The sequence below is a fragment of the Rhodamnia argentea genome, chromosome 11 (assembly GCF_020921035.1).
Source record: "Rhodamnia argentea isolate NSW1041297 chromosome 11, ASM2092103v1, whole genome shotgun sequence".
Taxonomy (NCBI): domain Eukaryota; kingdom Viridiplantae; phylum Streptophyta; class Magnoliopsida; order Myrtales; family Myrtaceae; genus Rhodamnia; species Rhodamnia argentea.
Window position 1 is genome coordinate 6277689 of NC_063160.1, and position 15710 is coordinate 6293398.

General features: G+C 40.4%; 1 protein-coding gene across 2 annotated transcripts; it reads left to right on the top strand.

Moving 5' to 3' along the window:
- The first annotated feature begins 2 nt into the window (after window positions 1-2).
- Window positions 3-5004, top strand: LOC115742134 (protein CYSTEINE-RICH TRANSMEMBRANE MODULE 13). Of its 2 annotated transcripts, XM_048272410.1 has the most exons (4): window positions 3-18; window positions 4222-4288; window positions 4412-4571; window positions 4738-5004. In XM_048272410.1, exons 2-4 carry the CDS (start codon window positions 4234-4236, stop codon window positions 4781-4783), a joined length of 261 nt encoding a protein of 86 aa, XP_048128367.1. In that variant the 5' UTR covers window positions 3-18; window positions 4222-4233; the 3' UTR covers window positions 4784-5004. The 2 variants fall into 2 exon arrangements, with proteins under 2 accessions (XP_048128367.1, XP_030532112.1); XM_030676252.2 differs by lacking the exon at window positions 3-18 and having other exon boundaries at window positions 4136-4288.
- Window positions 5005-15710: the final 10706 nt, after the last annotated feature.

Here is a 15710-nt window from a genome sequence, read left to right on the forward strand (position 1 = left end):
GAACAGAGGGAGAGAGATGCGCCTCTGATTTTTGTGGAAACAAATGAAGGTGGTCCCCGTCGACTACGCTGCGGAGGTCTCGCAGCGCCTCCGGGAGGCCACCCTTGGCGGCGACTCGGAATCAACCTTCGAAGGCCTCATCAACCCACTCGCCGACGTCAACTACGTCGGGGCAATGAACCTCAAGACCGGAAGGCCGACGTCATCCTGCGTGGCGAGTCCGCCGTCAAGCTTTGCGTGGAGCATGAGAAGTTCGGGACGAACGTCACGACTTTGCTCCTCGCTATAGCTTTCCTTGCTCGAGGCCGGAGCCACTGGTCGCGGCCGTGGCCGGCAACCAACTGAGGGAGAAGAAGGAATACTAAAAAAAAAAAAAAAGGAAAAAAGACAAAATAAGAAAAAAAAATAAAGTAATTAAAAAAATAGATTTTATCAGAAAAATAAAAAATAAAATTTTTGAATTTTGAAAAAATAAATAAAAAACGAAAAGAAAGCAAAAAAATAATTAAAAAGAAAAAATAGTTGAAAGAGAGGAGGAATGAAAAGTGTGGAAAATGTTTTCCTCTTCTCAAAATGAGGAAATCATTTTCCTTAGTTTTAGAAGGTTTTTTTTGTTGACCGGAAAATATTTTCCGTTGACCGCTCATTTTCCGCCCCTCAAGCACCGGAAATTGGGGAAAATGTTTTCCGGAAAAATATTTTCCGTGGAACAAACGGAGCCTAAGATTTTACGTGATTCCGTCCAAAATGGTACCAACATACATGGGAAAGTGATTCTGCACATGAGGCAGCCAATTGGAGTGGAGATGATCCCTCGTGAGCTGGATTCCTTCCCTTTATCTGTTCCGGCTCCAGAGAACGTGTTCGATGAGGAGCTTAGCCCGTGCTGAGTGATCTGTGAAAATCAAGGTACATTCCCTCGCGTGACGCAATCGATTAGCGATTCAAGAGATTCTGGACATATCTTCCATGTGCGTAGATTTTGGAATCCGTTTTACCAGAAAAAAGAAAAAAGAAAAAAGGATACACCATGATTTTACGGGATTCGGTCCGATATGGTACCAACATATATGGAAGATTGACTCTGTAAATGAGACGCAGCCTTATTGGAGCGGAGATGATCCCTTATGAGCTGGATTCCTGGCCTTTATCTGTTCCGATCCCAGAGAATGTGTCCGATGAGGGGCTTGGCCCGTGCCGGGTAAGCCCTATGCTATGTTCAATTCGATATCTCTCTTCCGGTGGCTGCGGTCAACTTGAGCGATGTAGCAATCTGATTGGGGCGATGACTCTGCTGATGTGGCGGCGCATGGTGACCAGGCGAAAATGGTTGGCTTCGCGCGAGGCGGAGCAGAACAGCCGTTCGTGGAGGCCGGCGGGACGCGCAAGTTGTAGGCGGGTCAAAAGACGACTCGGTCTTCGCACATTCTGGATGTTTGAAATGGAGGAAAAGGAGGTAACCATGAAAACGAGTGGAGAATTGGTGTTGAAATTGCTGGACTGATGGAAGGTGCACGTGAATTTCCACGGAGGCGGCTCAGGCGTGGTCCGTTCGGGGAAAAGAAGACAAATGTTCTGAGAGGGGGACACGGTCACGTTTCGCGAGGTGCGTTTCTCTGTGATTGAATTAGTAGAAACATAATACAAAATTGGATGTTCATCAGCCTCCGTAAAAACACTATGTTAAAAACAAATGTTAAAAAAAACCCTTTATCAGTGTTAAAAAGCCCATTGTATGTACACTATGATAGTAAGACTTTTAAAAACTTGTGCGACTTAGACGACCTTCCCCTTTTGGGCTGGTTGTGGGTGAGGAGGGATTCGAATCATGGTGATGTGCTATTATTTCAATAAAAACGGTTTGCCAAAGTCACTTAAATGGACGAGTACGAGAAATTTTGGAAATAAAGTGATCCTTCATAAGTTTTGATATTGAATTGATCATTCTAAAGTTTTGACGGTAAACTTTAGGAAATTACAAATCTAAGATAAAGATGTTACGGAACTACGAGTAAATATCATAGGACAAATGTTATACGTCTGCCACCAATTTTCTTTGCTTTGGTAGACTCCTGAGCAAAATCATGGATCAAACACCGAACATAGAAACACACGGAAACACTCTCTTTCCCAAATAATTTTATTTAAAATCACAAATCTATTTGCTTTCGTAAAAAAAAAAAAAGGAGCCGGCAAAATTTTTCATCTCTTGTCTCTAGCCTCGCATTTACTCTTCTCTTACCTGGATCTCCATTTAGAATCAAGACACAAATGATCTTCGAACTTTAGGGCAACATGCTATGTCTTTTTTAGAATTTTAACTTGTTCTATATAACCCATAAACTATTGGTAAATGCGCAATCTAGTAACTTAGACACTATATGAAAATGTTCAGTGCCGTCCTTCCGTTAATTCACGTATACAAAATCTCCTTACGTGGCTTCTAATCGACTAACTTTGAATGGTTGACCATAAAATGAAGTTATACGTAGATTATTCAAGTAAAATATCCATATCGGATCGGGATATGATGATCCACATCATCAAATAAGGATGGACATGTTAATGCCATAATTCTTCTTTTTTTCTTAAGTTGATGAATAAAAAGATGGACATATTGATGCATCACTTTTATGAGTACAACTCAACATGTGATAATCCATGTCATCAAATAGTGTTTGATTTGCCATTGGAGTAAACAGAATGACTACGGTGAACATTTACTAATAGTTCGGGTATTACATTATACAAATTAAAAGTCGATGAATGACATTGCCTATTAGACAAAAGTTCGGAAAACATCTGTGGCATTTTCTTGAAAACAAAACTTGAATATTTCAAACCTTGTGAAAATGGATGGCAATGCTAGGTTACTTTTGGAACCAATTCATTATCGATAGTTTGAGAGAAATAAATATGCACGACAACATTATTTGACCTATAATTTGTGTGCCACTCAACTTAAAATGTTTAGTGTCAAAACTTTAGGAACATCAATTTAGTGACATCATTTTTTGTGGTTGGATAGGAACATTAATTTTGTGCCACAACTTCATGAGAGAAGGACGACATTGAACATTGTCATGTAGTCTAAGTTACTAGATTGCACATTTACCAATAGTTCAAATACAACATTTGCAGCCCTCACCCAGCAAATGACGAGGGAGGCCGGCCGTCGCCTGTGATCGGGGATTGTCAGCCGGCAACCCTAGAAAAAAAAGAAATAAAGATAGAGAAAAAATAAAAGAAAACATACAAAAAGTATGAAAATATAAAGAATTATCCATGTCGGCGCCGGCCGTCCTTGTGGCATTACTAGTGTTCATGTAAGTGATTCCCGGGTAAAATTAATTAGATGAACTCAATCGACAAAACTTGTAAAGGTTTGGAACTCAATCAGCAAAATTGAAAGGTTTAAGACTGAATTGACCAAAATGCAATAGTTTCATAACTTTTTGAACACTTTTCTCGGTTTTCATAAAAGAACCATGACTCTAAAGTAACAGGAAATTTAAAATTATTATGTTAGACTTCGTTAGCATAACAGTATTTGGGTGACTCCGAAAATAATAGTATGTTGTGAGCTACAACTTGTTAAAAGAGTGGATCCTGCACTAATGTTTAATTGATTGTTTTTTGTTTTTTGTGTAAGAAAATAGACCGTTACATAATAAATTCTCTTTTATTGTTAAGAGTCCGAACGCACAATATTTTATTTATTCCTCTACGCGTGAGTGTATTCGTGGGATTTATGTGGGTCCCACATGAGGCTCACCCGATAAAATAGTGAGATACATCGAGTCACGCAAGGATTTCATATGCATGTACAATAAATTATATATGAGCAATCTGTTTATCCACAAAAGTTTGTGTCTTTTTATCGTGTGAATATCCGGGTCGCTCCTTTCAAAATGGGAGGAGAAAGTCGAAGATCGCCGTTTCAGAACGACCATTCAAAAACGAGAGCGAACGTTCGCGGTCGTTGCACGTTAGCTTTGCTTCGCCATGTCAATCTGATGAAGCCTAAAAGACCGCGTTCGTCGATCGCCATGTTAGAGTCGGTTTTTCCCCACCTTGTCTCCAAGAAGAGAGAAAATTCTCGGGGTGTTTCCTCGAACCGCACTCCTCACGTCCGATCTTCCTCTCTATATAAACCCACCTCTCTCTCCATCGTCTCTCTCACCTTCTTCTCCGCCCGCGCTGAAACGTCTGCAAGAAGAGAGAGAGAGAGAGATGAGCACGTACTACAACCAGAATCATCCGCCGGTTGGCGCCCCTCCCCCTCAAGGTAACCTTCTTCTCTTGAGCAATGGCTAACTGTAGGTTTCTTGCTTTTCTGCTATTTCTCGAATTCATCAACTGTACTCTCCTGGGAACTTACGGTAATATATATGTTTCTGATTGGTTGCAGGGTACCCAAAAGTTGAAGGGTATCCTCCTCCGGGGTATCCCGCGCAGGGTTATCCGGCGCAGGGGTATCCTCCGCAGGGATATCCTCAGCAGCAAGGATATGGCCAGCCCTACTACGAGGAGCAGCGCCCCCGGAAGGACACTAGCTTTCTTGAAGGATGGTAAGCCATTCGCCTCTCTCTCTCTCTCTCTCTCTCTATTGAGCCGGCCGGTTTCCAGTAGCGTGTGGCTCGAATTCAAATGGCTGCCTGTTGGGGGTGCGTGTATTTCCCTACTCTGCTGCTGAACTCATGAATGTGCTCGTTCCATCTCGACTTTTTTTTGCAGCTTAGCGGCGCTTTGCTGCTGTTGTCTGCTGGACGCAGTTTTCTGAGGCGGGGCTCCGAAGTTGGGCAGGGGACGGATTTAGGGAGATCGTTCCGATTTCCATCTCTGCAGATTGGAAGGAGGAGTTAGTCTCATGATCTGTCAGGATGATTTGGGCTGTGATGTCTTTGTTATTTTATTGAATGATCTCTGTTGATGTGCATATCTGGAGACTATTGTTATCCTACTTCCCTCTTCCACTGATTATGAGACGTGTGCCTTCTCTGATGAGCTCAGTTGATTTATATTTACTAACTATGAGGGGGTCTATATCTGCGCTTTCACATGTCTAATTCTCTCACAACAAGGTTAATTCGCACTTGGAACCAATTTATGGATGTATATACTTTGCAAACAATCTGATCAAAATGGTCTCTCTCTTTATTTGAAACCTCAAAGCACACGTGGCAGTTTGTAGTCTCTCTCTCATGTGCCTGATTCGTTAATTCGAAAGATAATGTTTTAATCAATAATGGTGCATTTATTTCACTGAAAACTTCATAATAAAAGAAATATTTGCAAGAAAAAACGGTTAATTTTCATTTATTCAGTGGTTTTGGGAAAGTGATTTTCTTATTACGAGAAGGGGGAGGTCGTTTTCCTCGAATATAAGCTTTGCAGTTTGTGAAAAATGTTTTTCTTAAATTGATTATATTTCCATCATTCAAATACCGGATAATCGAAAAATAATTTTTGAGAAATAGTTTTCCTTCAAATATAGGAACCCTAAGTTCATATTCTACGTTCAAAGGAAGACTAGAAGCCTATTGGAGACTATCCTAACAACAAGAGAATCACACGCCAAGGAATTTGACTGATCATGATGGTGGGAATATCATATTTCGAGCTCGTGGCCGTTTGATTCCTCATCTCTCGACAAATTAGTGACAGAATCGTGGTCCACTTCTTAACCGGACTTGGAAAACATCTTCTATTTTTTTTGTTTTTTTTGGTCGGAAAAACAACTGCAATACCATAAAATTAAGGTTCCTTACATGAAAGACCCAACAAAAGGACATCATAGAAGAAATTGTTCACAAAATGCTAAAACTATTACACTTTGTTCACTTCAGTAGTCCTCAACCTTTTGATGCTTTGACAATTAAGTCCATTCGGTCAAATTTGATCAAAAATGCTGACTTGGACACACTTGATATCATGTAGGATGGCCGGCGTTGATGTGGACAAATTTTAAATAAAAGAGCTTCTAGTTTACAATGTCTTATTATTTTTCTTTTTCTTTCTTCTTTATCAAGTCCAGCGAGATCACCGGCCAACCCTTGCCAAGCACAAGCGAGGGCCGGCGATGCTAGTCGGGTCCTTGGGGAGGGCCACAAAGTCCTCGCCCGGTGGCCAAAGAGGGTTGATCGGCCCTCGCCCGTGACCGGTGAGGGTTGGCCGGCGGCCCTCGTCGGGCTTAAAAAAAAGAAGAAAATAAAAATAATTCAATTTTTTTAAAATTATTACAATTGTCCATGTTAGCACTGTTCGGGCCATGTAGAATGTCCGGCGTCCTCGTAACCAATTCCTAGTTAAAATTGGCGAACGGACTGAATTGGCGAAGTATCAAAAGATTTAGGACTCAATTGGTATAATCGTGGGTAGCCTTCTTTTTTAGATGAGACATGAGTGTTTAATTACATCCAAGAAGATATAGATAAGTATAATGTGTCGAGACTATGCAACGAGGGCCGAGGTTGTTTCCCAGAGTATAGTGATTGAAACACTATTAGATCACGCATGAAACCAATTAATGAAATACTTTGTTCGAAAATTACAGGAATGAATCTAAATCCACGAAAGTATGCACTGAAAATTCCGCTCCATTCAAATATGGTAGAAATCGACGAATCGTGTCCAAAGGATTAATGAACGGGATTGGCCAACTTTCCGCGCGTCGGGAATCGTACTTCAGAGTTTGCAAATTGGATTAGCCGACATAGGCACATTGTTTAAATTAGGAAATTTTCCTAATTTGAGTTATCCTGAGATTCTCGAAATATGCATTAGACAACGATAATCACCAAATAGGAAATCAAATATTCGAATTATCTCGAATAAGATTTTCTCACTTAATTCAAATATTCGCACTATTTGTTTCGAAAAGGGCTGCAACCGACATGGATCGGAACGGCTTCTGAGGGTGGTGTCTCGCGGTGGATGGCCGACGGTGCTCACGACATGACTCAGTGATGGAAACTAGGGGTGTCAAAACAAAATTGAAAAATTAAATTGAACTGGAACTAAACTGAATCAAAGTGAAATTTCGTGCATTTTCAGTTTAGTTCAGTTTTCGGATCGGTTAATAAAAAAAGAATTTGGATACTCTAACATTTTGGTTCGGTTTTGATAACATATTTCAATTTGTCTCTTTTTCCTCTTCACGTGCACTCTCTCTCCGCACTCACTGTTCGCTACTGTTTTGTGCTATCCTCTCTCTCCTCCGTTTTTCTGCTTTGTTCTCTCTTCCTCTGTCTTCGCATTGTCAGTGCTGCTCCGTCTTCCTCACCTCTCTCTATTTCACTTTGTTGGTTTATTCTCTCTCTTCCTTTTCCATGGCACCATTTGGTTATGAACCGAATCAAACCCTCCACTCTCTCTCCTCATCCTCAAGCTCAAGGCGCGCATGATAACACTTTTGTAAGTACAATTCTGCTCTAGAAGCACCTCTGCAGCAGAAATTTGTTTAATAAAAATATTTACTTATGAAAGAAATTTCAACTTCTAAAGTGAATTTTCACTTCTGAAGTTATTTTTTCTCCAATTTGAGAAGTTAAAAAAAGTTACTTCTCAAATCAAAAAATACTTCTCGCCTATCCTCTTTTCATTACGCCATCATCCTCTTTTTAAACCCGCTTGCCTCCACTGTCACCCACCATTGACTATCGTCCTCCACCACTCATCGCCACCCGCGACCACCGTCAACCACCGACTATCACCTGTCGCCGCCCACCGCAAACCTCCAATGACCGCAGCCTACCGCCGCCACCCACCTACTGCCCCTTGGCCGCTAACCACCATCGATCGTCACCCACCACCACTCATGACCACAGTCCCCAATCGACGATCGCCGCCCGTCGCCGACCAATGCCACTGCCACCCATCGTCAACCACCACCGGCCACTACCGCCCACCATTGCCTCTCACCGCCAACCACAGCCACCCACCCCCCGCCGCCAATCGCCACTATGACCACCGCCGCCGAGTCGCCATCTCCGGCCACCGGAGTAAAAAATAAATAATATTTTTATTTTTAAAAGTAAATAATATTTTCAACAATAAAAATTATTTTTGAGAAATTTAAAAAGTTTAAAAATGAAGTTTTAGAAATTTTTCGACCGAAATCAACTTTTGGAACAGAAATAGAAAAATCAACTTTTGTTTTTGAGTAGAAGTAGAGAAATCAACTTCTAACCAAAAGTTGATTACTTGAAGCGAAGTGTTGTCATGCGCACCCTCGCCAGAAGTGTTGTCATGCGCACCCTCAGCATCCCTCGTGCCCTCATCCTCTCTCTCTCTCTCTCTCTCTCTCTCTCTCTCTCTCTCTCTCTCTCTCTCTCTCTCTCTCTCTCTCTCTCTCTCTCTCTCTCTCTTTGAGGAAAACCTAGAAACAAATCAATGGCAGAGACGCCACTGAAATACCAAAGAGAAGAAACGGAAGAAACCCACATCGATGGACAAGCGTAAGATCGGATGAAGCGCCTCAAACCGTCGTCGTACTCCTATAATATCCTCTATGACCAATTAGATGTTAGCAAGATCTCCAACCAAGACTTGTCCTCCCTCATCTCTGCCCTCAAGTCCGAGCCCAACCTCCCTCGCATCGCCGTCCTCTTCTCCGGAAGAGGGGTCGCGAGAGCCCTTGCGGATGAAGGCAAGGGCGTCGCGGGCCCTCGCCTCGCCAGATTTGTCCTCTCGACAGCAAGTTCTAGCAAACCAAGGGCTCGCGGGCGCCTTCGTAGATGAAGGCAAGGGCATCGCGGGCCTTCGCTTCTTTAGATCCGGCCTTTTGACAGCCAATAATAGCGAGGCAAGGGCTCGCGGCCGCCCTCGCTAGCCACCAAGTGGTGGAGTGGTTCTCTCTGCGCTAAGCCAAGCTTGCGGGGGCTACGAGTTTTGGGGACAATGGTGATAGGCCACGAGTTATGGAGCATCAGTTATGAAAGAAAAAGAAAATTAAAACTAAAAATCACAAAGGAAAAATCGAAAACCGAACCGAACCGAACCGGATATTTGGTTCAATTCATATTCGGTTCGTGGCGGATTCGGTTCGGTTTAAGCTTTCCACCCAAGTAGTTCAGTTCGGTTAGATTTTTTAAAAAACTGAACCGAACTGAACTATTGACACCCCTAATGGAAACGGCAGTATGTGGTGAGTGACACGAGCATCAACCGCATCAAAAACTTGAGGGTCTCCCCGGATGTGCTCCCTTACATTTGGACTCTTCCTTTTTGACCCACCTTGCTCTATGCATGTTTTTTTTTATCAATGACTAGTCTCTCAAACTGGATACCTCAGCAAAATGTTTTCGGACGACAAGTGATGATAAGCCACCTTGGACTCCTTGAAAAGACGCCTCGAAGTCACGAATAGACGCCTAAAAGAGCTTATGTCCACCGCTAGGAATTTTGAAGGCTCAGCGGGGCTGCTATTGGTAGTCACAATGAGTATCAGCAACAAGCGGGGGAGTGCAAGCGATGCAAGGACACGCGTGGTTGCTGGATAGAAACAGAGATGGTGGTGTCACGAGAAATCATTCGTCGGGACAAGCGTTACCATGATTCAAATTGGACACCTATCGCGAACCTCCAAAGATTTTTTCTGATGGGATTCATCTCGTTAAGGTATTTTCCCATGAGTGTGAAAATCAGTTAAATTGAGAAAACAACCTCAAAGATTGTTAAGACGATTTGAAGGGCTCAACTTCTCATGAGCAAGGGCGTTTTCAGAGCCACATACTTTATAGCGGTGGTTTGGGACATTTCATTTTCAAAGTTTTACATTTGTATTTGTTTAGAGTCGCTACTAACCTTTTTTTAAGGGGTCCGTTTATAAAAATGAGGGAGGAATAGCCTACGCAACCACGGTTCTAAGTAAGCGGACTTAATTACGTTAATATTGCTATTAACGCCCTTTCAATACCTAAATTGATTGTCTTTTTGCCTAAAAATGTTCATACAAGTTTAATTCCATTTGATCTTAAGGTTTGGTGGAGCCATTGTTTTTGTATTCTATTTTCATACAATTCTACACTAAACCTATCTTATTCTAGAAAAGAAATTACCAAGCGAATGCATTGAAATGATAATGCGGTAAGTAAACACGCAAGGTAATGTCACTACAAATTATTCTATATGCGATAAAAAAAGACCCGCAGCTCGTCGAGTATAATGAAAGGAAAAACTCAATACAAAGTCGAGCAAAGAATATGCATGGCCCCCGAAAGCTTCACACTGGAGACTTCCTATCTTATCAGAAATGTGGACCATCAAAATCGAAGTCACAAGAACCTTAAGTTCATCACTTATTCGAGATTGGGTCAATCACTTTCCAACTCAATGGATGCAAACTGAATAGTTAATTCATGACAAGTGATTTTAGTGGTTGGCGTTTGTCTTCACACTTCTTATTCATTAAAGGTGAAAATCAACTAAAGAACTACATTGATTGTATTTGATTTTGAGTTCTTTCTAACTAAATTTATTTATTAGTTAACATCAAATGTTTTAATTAAATAGCCTAGTGATTTAACCTGGGCTATAACAAATTGACATCGGAATGGACATCAACCTTTCCGCCGCTTGGTCAGCCTTCGCCTCACATTGAGCTGACATTCGTCGAGTCGGGTTTCCAAACATTCACTCCTTCATTCAAACATTCAAACAAGCATTCAAAATCGAACAACGTTTGTCCACACAAATCAATCAAACAATGGCCTTTGAATTTCATGGATTGTGATTAACATACATGTGCTAACCGATTCAAAGGATGATTAACGATAACTCAACACCATTAGCAGGAGCAAAATGATGAATAATACCGGTTAACCTCCTAAGTTTAGATCTAGTCATCCCACATGACTGCTCATCGCAACATGCGTCGACCTAGCATACATCTAGAAATTACATGCATGAGACTTCAAAAACATATGCAATTAGGCTAATTAACATTGATTCACAAACAATCGATCAATGGGAAGTGAGCCCCTAGAAGATCACTTATTCAGTTTTACTTTATGTTTTGATTTGATTCACAAAGCAAAAAAAGACCAATTGAAACCAATGCATCAATAGAAATCTTAGGATGTGTAGTTTAATGTTCATTTAGATCACTTGAACCAATTACAACCGGTTTGCAAAGTTCACTCAACTATTCAACAATGGACCCAGTTCAAAATCGATACTTAAGAAAGGCGGGAAAATCAACAAAACACATTAAAACTACATGAGAATTTATAGTCCATTAGAAAAACGTGTCCGTAACAACTTTCATGTTTTTAAGTTTTGCAAAAAAGCCCTTGACTTGTTTTTGTACAACTTAATTTCTACCGATGACTCAATAGAAAAATATTTTGAAGGGTAATCTGACCTTGTTCAATTCTCTGGCCACTTTGACACCCCTAAAGGTTGCAATTAAGACCTAAATTTCTCTAGGTTACTAAATGAGACATTAATGAATAATTTCAAGTTTTAAAGGTTTGCAAAAAAGGAAATCAAAATTTTGAGAATTGCAAAACAAATTTGGTCAGTTTTTTGGAATAAAATTCCAGATATGAGTGTGGAATTTAATTGGCATATTGATTAGATCTTTGCCAATAAAATTGGTTTTTATTTTCACAAAATCGAGGTGCGTCAACGATGCAAATGTTACTTACAAGTTCCGTGAATGAATTTCTACAAAATGATGTACACAAAAATCATGAACAATCGAACATCTCATAAATGTTAGAATAGAAACAAGATTCTTGAGAAATTGCGTTTGTTGATGGATCAATCAAACTAATTATACAGATTTAAATTTCAATGAAAATTTTATATATGATGGATCATGATGTTACAAACAACTTTCGTTGAGGAAGTTTCTTGAAATAATATTCTGAGAAAATCATGGAAAATCAAGAAGTCATGATTACTTTCCAAAATCAAACGCGAAAACTTTTCGCATCTTTGAGCATGAGGTTTTTTCGAGTAAATTAACTCCTTTTTTATGAAAATTATATCACTGAATATTTCTTAACCTTACTTAAAGTTCCTATTTCACAACATTTTCGAAATACATGACACAAAAAATATTAAAAATCCGAGAAGAAAAAGATGCATAAATTGACAAAATTAGAAACTCAACCTCATTTTCAGATTCTGACTTCATATTGCGAGGTCACTTTGAACCGGCAACATCTAATTTTGACGCGTAATATACCAAATCGAAACTTAAGACGTGAAGTTCAATTATGTAATTTTCGATTTTTTTCCAAATTCAAACATTTTCTAGCTCATATCAGTTATTGAAAATCAATCGCTCGGGAACTCCGAAAATCACATATTTGTCCTAATATGCAACTAACATGCCACAAACCTTAGATCACTTAATCAATCATCAAAACATGATTATCACAGCACCTAATTGGCAGCTACAGCCACGAAACTCCACATGGATAATGGCCATTACACATCATCTTCATCAAATCAGCAAATAATTCTTAAAACTAAGTATAGAATGAACCTACCTTTCGATTATTGAACTTGGAGCTCGGATGAGCTACTTTGGCCACCTCTTCACCCCGTGAAATGGCCAAGAATAGATTGCAAACTCTGAATGAAGAAAAATAGAAAAAGATGATAGAATTGATTTTTAGAACTAAACATGTTAAACAAAGGAAATCGAAAAGAGGTAAAGGATTCGGCGGCTAATTTGGTGAACTCCGGCCATAGAGAATTCAAGGACGAGGTAAGGATTGTCGTTGCAAGTGGAAGATTGCCATTGGAGGTCGGCTGGACATCGAATCGCCGACAAAATGCAAAGGCCAGTAATCCACTATAGTAAGAAAATCGGACGATCGTCGGCCAATCTTTGGACTTCTATTAGGTCTTGAAATTGTGATTGGCTAGCTAGCTTCGTGAGGAAAATCGAAGCGGTGGTGGTGTGCGAGAACAGTTACCACAAAGCGGTCGGTTGGTGTGGCAACCTTCGCAATTCAAGGAACAAGCGAGAGAGAGAGATTTCAAGAGTGAGAAATCGAAAAAAAATGAGAGAGGAACAACTAGAGGGAGAGAACAGATTTGAAAGGTGTGCTCACATGAATTTGGAGAGAAAACTAATATATACCTCATTTGGCTTTGAATCTCAACATTAATTTGATCTAAGGGTTGATATTGGTTACTTCTCAATTGAGCAATGGCATTTTAGTAATTTTCTGCACTTGGGGTGCCGACCGGAGCTGAATATGGCTGAAAATTGGTTGTCGGCGTTGAATTTTAGTTGGAAAACATATTCCTCGATCGTTGCTTCAAGCCCGGTTCAAACTGGGTGAATTCAATTGGACCAATGTTCAATCCTAGTTCATTTTCGTCCTATTTTCCTATTTTGTCCAATTATGATTAATTAAAAATGTTCTGCATGCAATTGGACCTGAATAAATGCAATTGAGATAATCTGGAATAGCCTAGTTTGGACCAATGACCAATTAATGCTTGAATTTCACCAATTCCTGTCAAATTGGCTTCATGATGAAATTTTGAACTTACTCAAATGTCAAAAGTGAAACTCTGTTTATAAAATTGGATAATAGGCTAATGTGGGTCAAGTTGAATTGAGCTAATTATACTAAACCTTCATCGAATTGAAGTGTGGATTACAATTCATTTCAATTGAACATGCATATGAGTGAATTTATCAAAATTGTTATTACATTTGTGTTCCATCCACTCAATTGTGTAGGATCAAAGTGATTGCTCATTAGTTATGAAGACTCAATCGATCGATTGTTCAAAGCTCAAAATTGGGGCTTTAAGATTTCGCCAATGAATTTCAAAATAGATGTGACAATTAGATGATGTATGATCTCAAGATCAAATTCCATGAAGACAACTACCTCTAAAAATGATGAAAAATGAACTACTTTGATTTTTGGTCAACTAGGAAGTGATATTTCAAATTTGGGAAAGTCAATTCCTAACTAATTTTTGCAAAATTCTAAATGCTAAAGTTAAATTGAAGTAAAAAGGAGTTGATTTTGAGATTTTTTTATTTTATTGATTTTTTTGGAAAAAAGTTGACCGTCGGTTTGACTTTTGGTCAAAGAGCCAATTAACAGGTCAATATTCGATTTTTCCACAAGTTTTAAGTGAAAAACTAAAATTGATACTATTTACAAGCTTTTTGTGCAAAAAGAAAATTTTTGACGTAGGGTTTACTTTTCGGTCAAATTTTGACCTAAATAAGTCAACTCTATAGCCAACATTTTGAAATTTGAATTCGAAACAAAATGCAAATTAAGTGCTAAAGCTATTTCTTATGCTAAATGATACTTTCTCGCCAAGAATCGGGTTTTGTCATGATCGGAACCTTAATCTTGAGTTTTTAGCTTTTGATGATCGATCGGCTAAAAATCGGGTGTCAACCGCACCTCAGCAAAATATTTTGGGACGACAAGTGATAGAAAGGCTGCCTTGGACTCCTTAAAAAGACACCTCGAAGTCGCGAAGAGACAACTTAAAGAGCTTATGTCCACCGCTTGGCATGCCGGAGGCTCGGCGAGGCCGCTGTTGGTAGTCATGGTGAGTACCAACAACAGACGGGGGAGCGCGAGCAATGCAGAGACTCGCGTAGTTGCACAACGTCAAGCCAAGCGTTATCGTGCTAGCATAATGGCTGGTCGTTACGGTTTAGAGCTCAGCATGGTCTCGGGTAGCAGCCGGGATCATTCGCGGTCAAAGGTGTAGCAGGCTCGATAGAGGGTTGCTACGGAGATGATGGTCGGGCCAGAGCATCGGACAGCGGGGCACGGTCCGAGGTGTTCATGCGCGAAGGGAGGGGTTCGGCCGAGCGGTGATATTAGCCCATGCCCTGGTCTTTTATTATCCCTTAACAACTGCGTTCCTATCAATCACCTCTTCCTTTTCTTTCTTTCTTTTTAGGTAAGGATCTTTTTTTTTTTTTTTTTTTTTGATGACCCGGGGAACCCCCGCACGGCCGGCAGCCGGGGGGTAAACCCTGGGGGCAACACGTGCTAGCCACCACACACGTGCCACCGGGTAAGTCACCCTGCGACGCCCCTGGGATTTGAACACTTGACCTTTTGCGAGAGGAAGAGTGCGCAAGCCAGCTGCGCCACCCAGGTGGGTGGTTCCTTTTCTTTCTTTGTGCGCCCATTATTCAACTATTTTGGATAAGATGAGATAGCATGCTCAGCAGATAAGAAGATGGCGCCATATTGTGCTCATCACTCCATCGATTGTCTTGTCCAGTCCAATGCAATGCAATTTACGTGGGTTTCATAAAAATGCTCCTAACATGCAAGATACTATTTAAATTTTATTTTTGTCTTTACTCCTAATTTTATGTAATGAATGCTTAAATGGGTTGTCAAAATTTTAGATGTCTAAAAGTTTCGAATCACTGCCGGATTGTTGTTGTGCAAGTGCAGGAGGTGGAATGTGTCTAGCTTGGAGCAGATTTGGCAAGTTGATCCTGTACATTAAAGACTTGCTTCCCTTCATGCTCAAGACTGGTGAAGCCGTGATGTGACAGTGTTATCTTGCAAGATGAAAGCACGACAGTGAGTTTAAAAACAAAATAGAGAGAAAAGTTTTCACATAAGCGTTGTACAATATGAAAAATGTTCTTTTCTAGAAAATAATATTAAAAGCCAAGTGATACTTGGCTCGGACGGTGACCTCTCGACCTTACATTTCGTCGAGGAGTCAACATCGTC

Coding starts and splice junctions, on each gene's coding strand:
- LOC115742134 (XM_048272410.1), top strand. CDS start 4,234: ATGAGCACGTACTACAACCAGAATCATCCGCCGGTTGGCGCCCCTCCC. Junction 4,289..4,411: donor TGGCGCCCCTCCCCCTCAAG/GTAACCTTCTTC, acceptor GATTGGTTGCAG/GGTACCCAAAAGTTGAAGGG. Junction 4,572..4,737: donor ACTAGCTTTCTTGAAGGATG/GTAAGCCATTCG, acceptor TTTTTTTTGCAG/CTTAGCGGCGCTTTGCTGCT.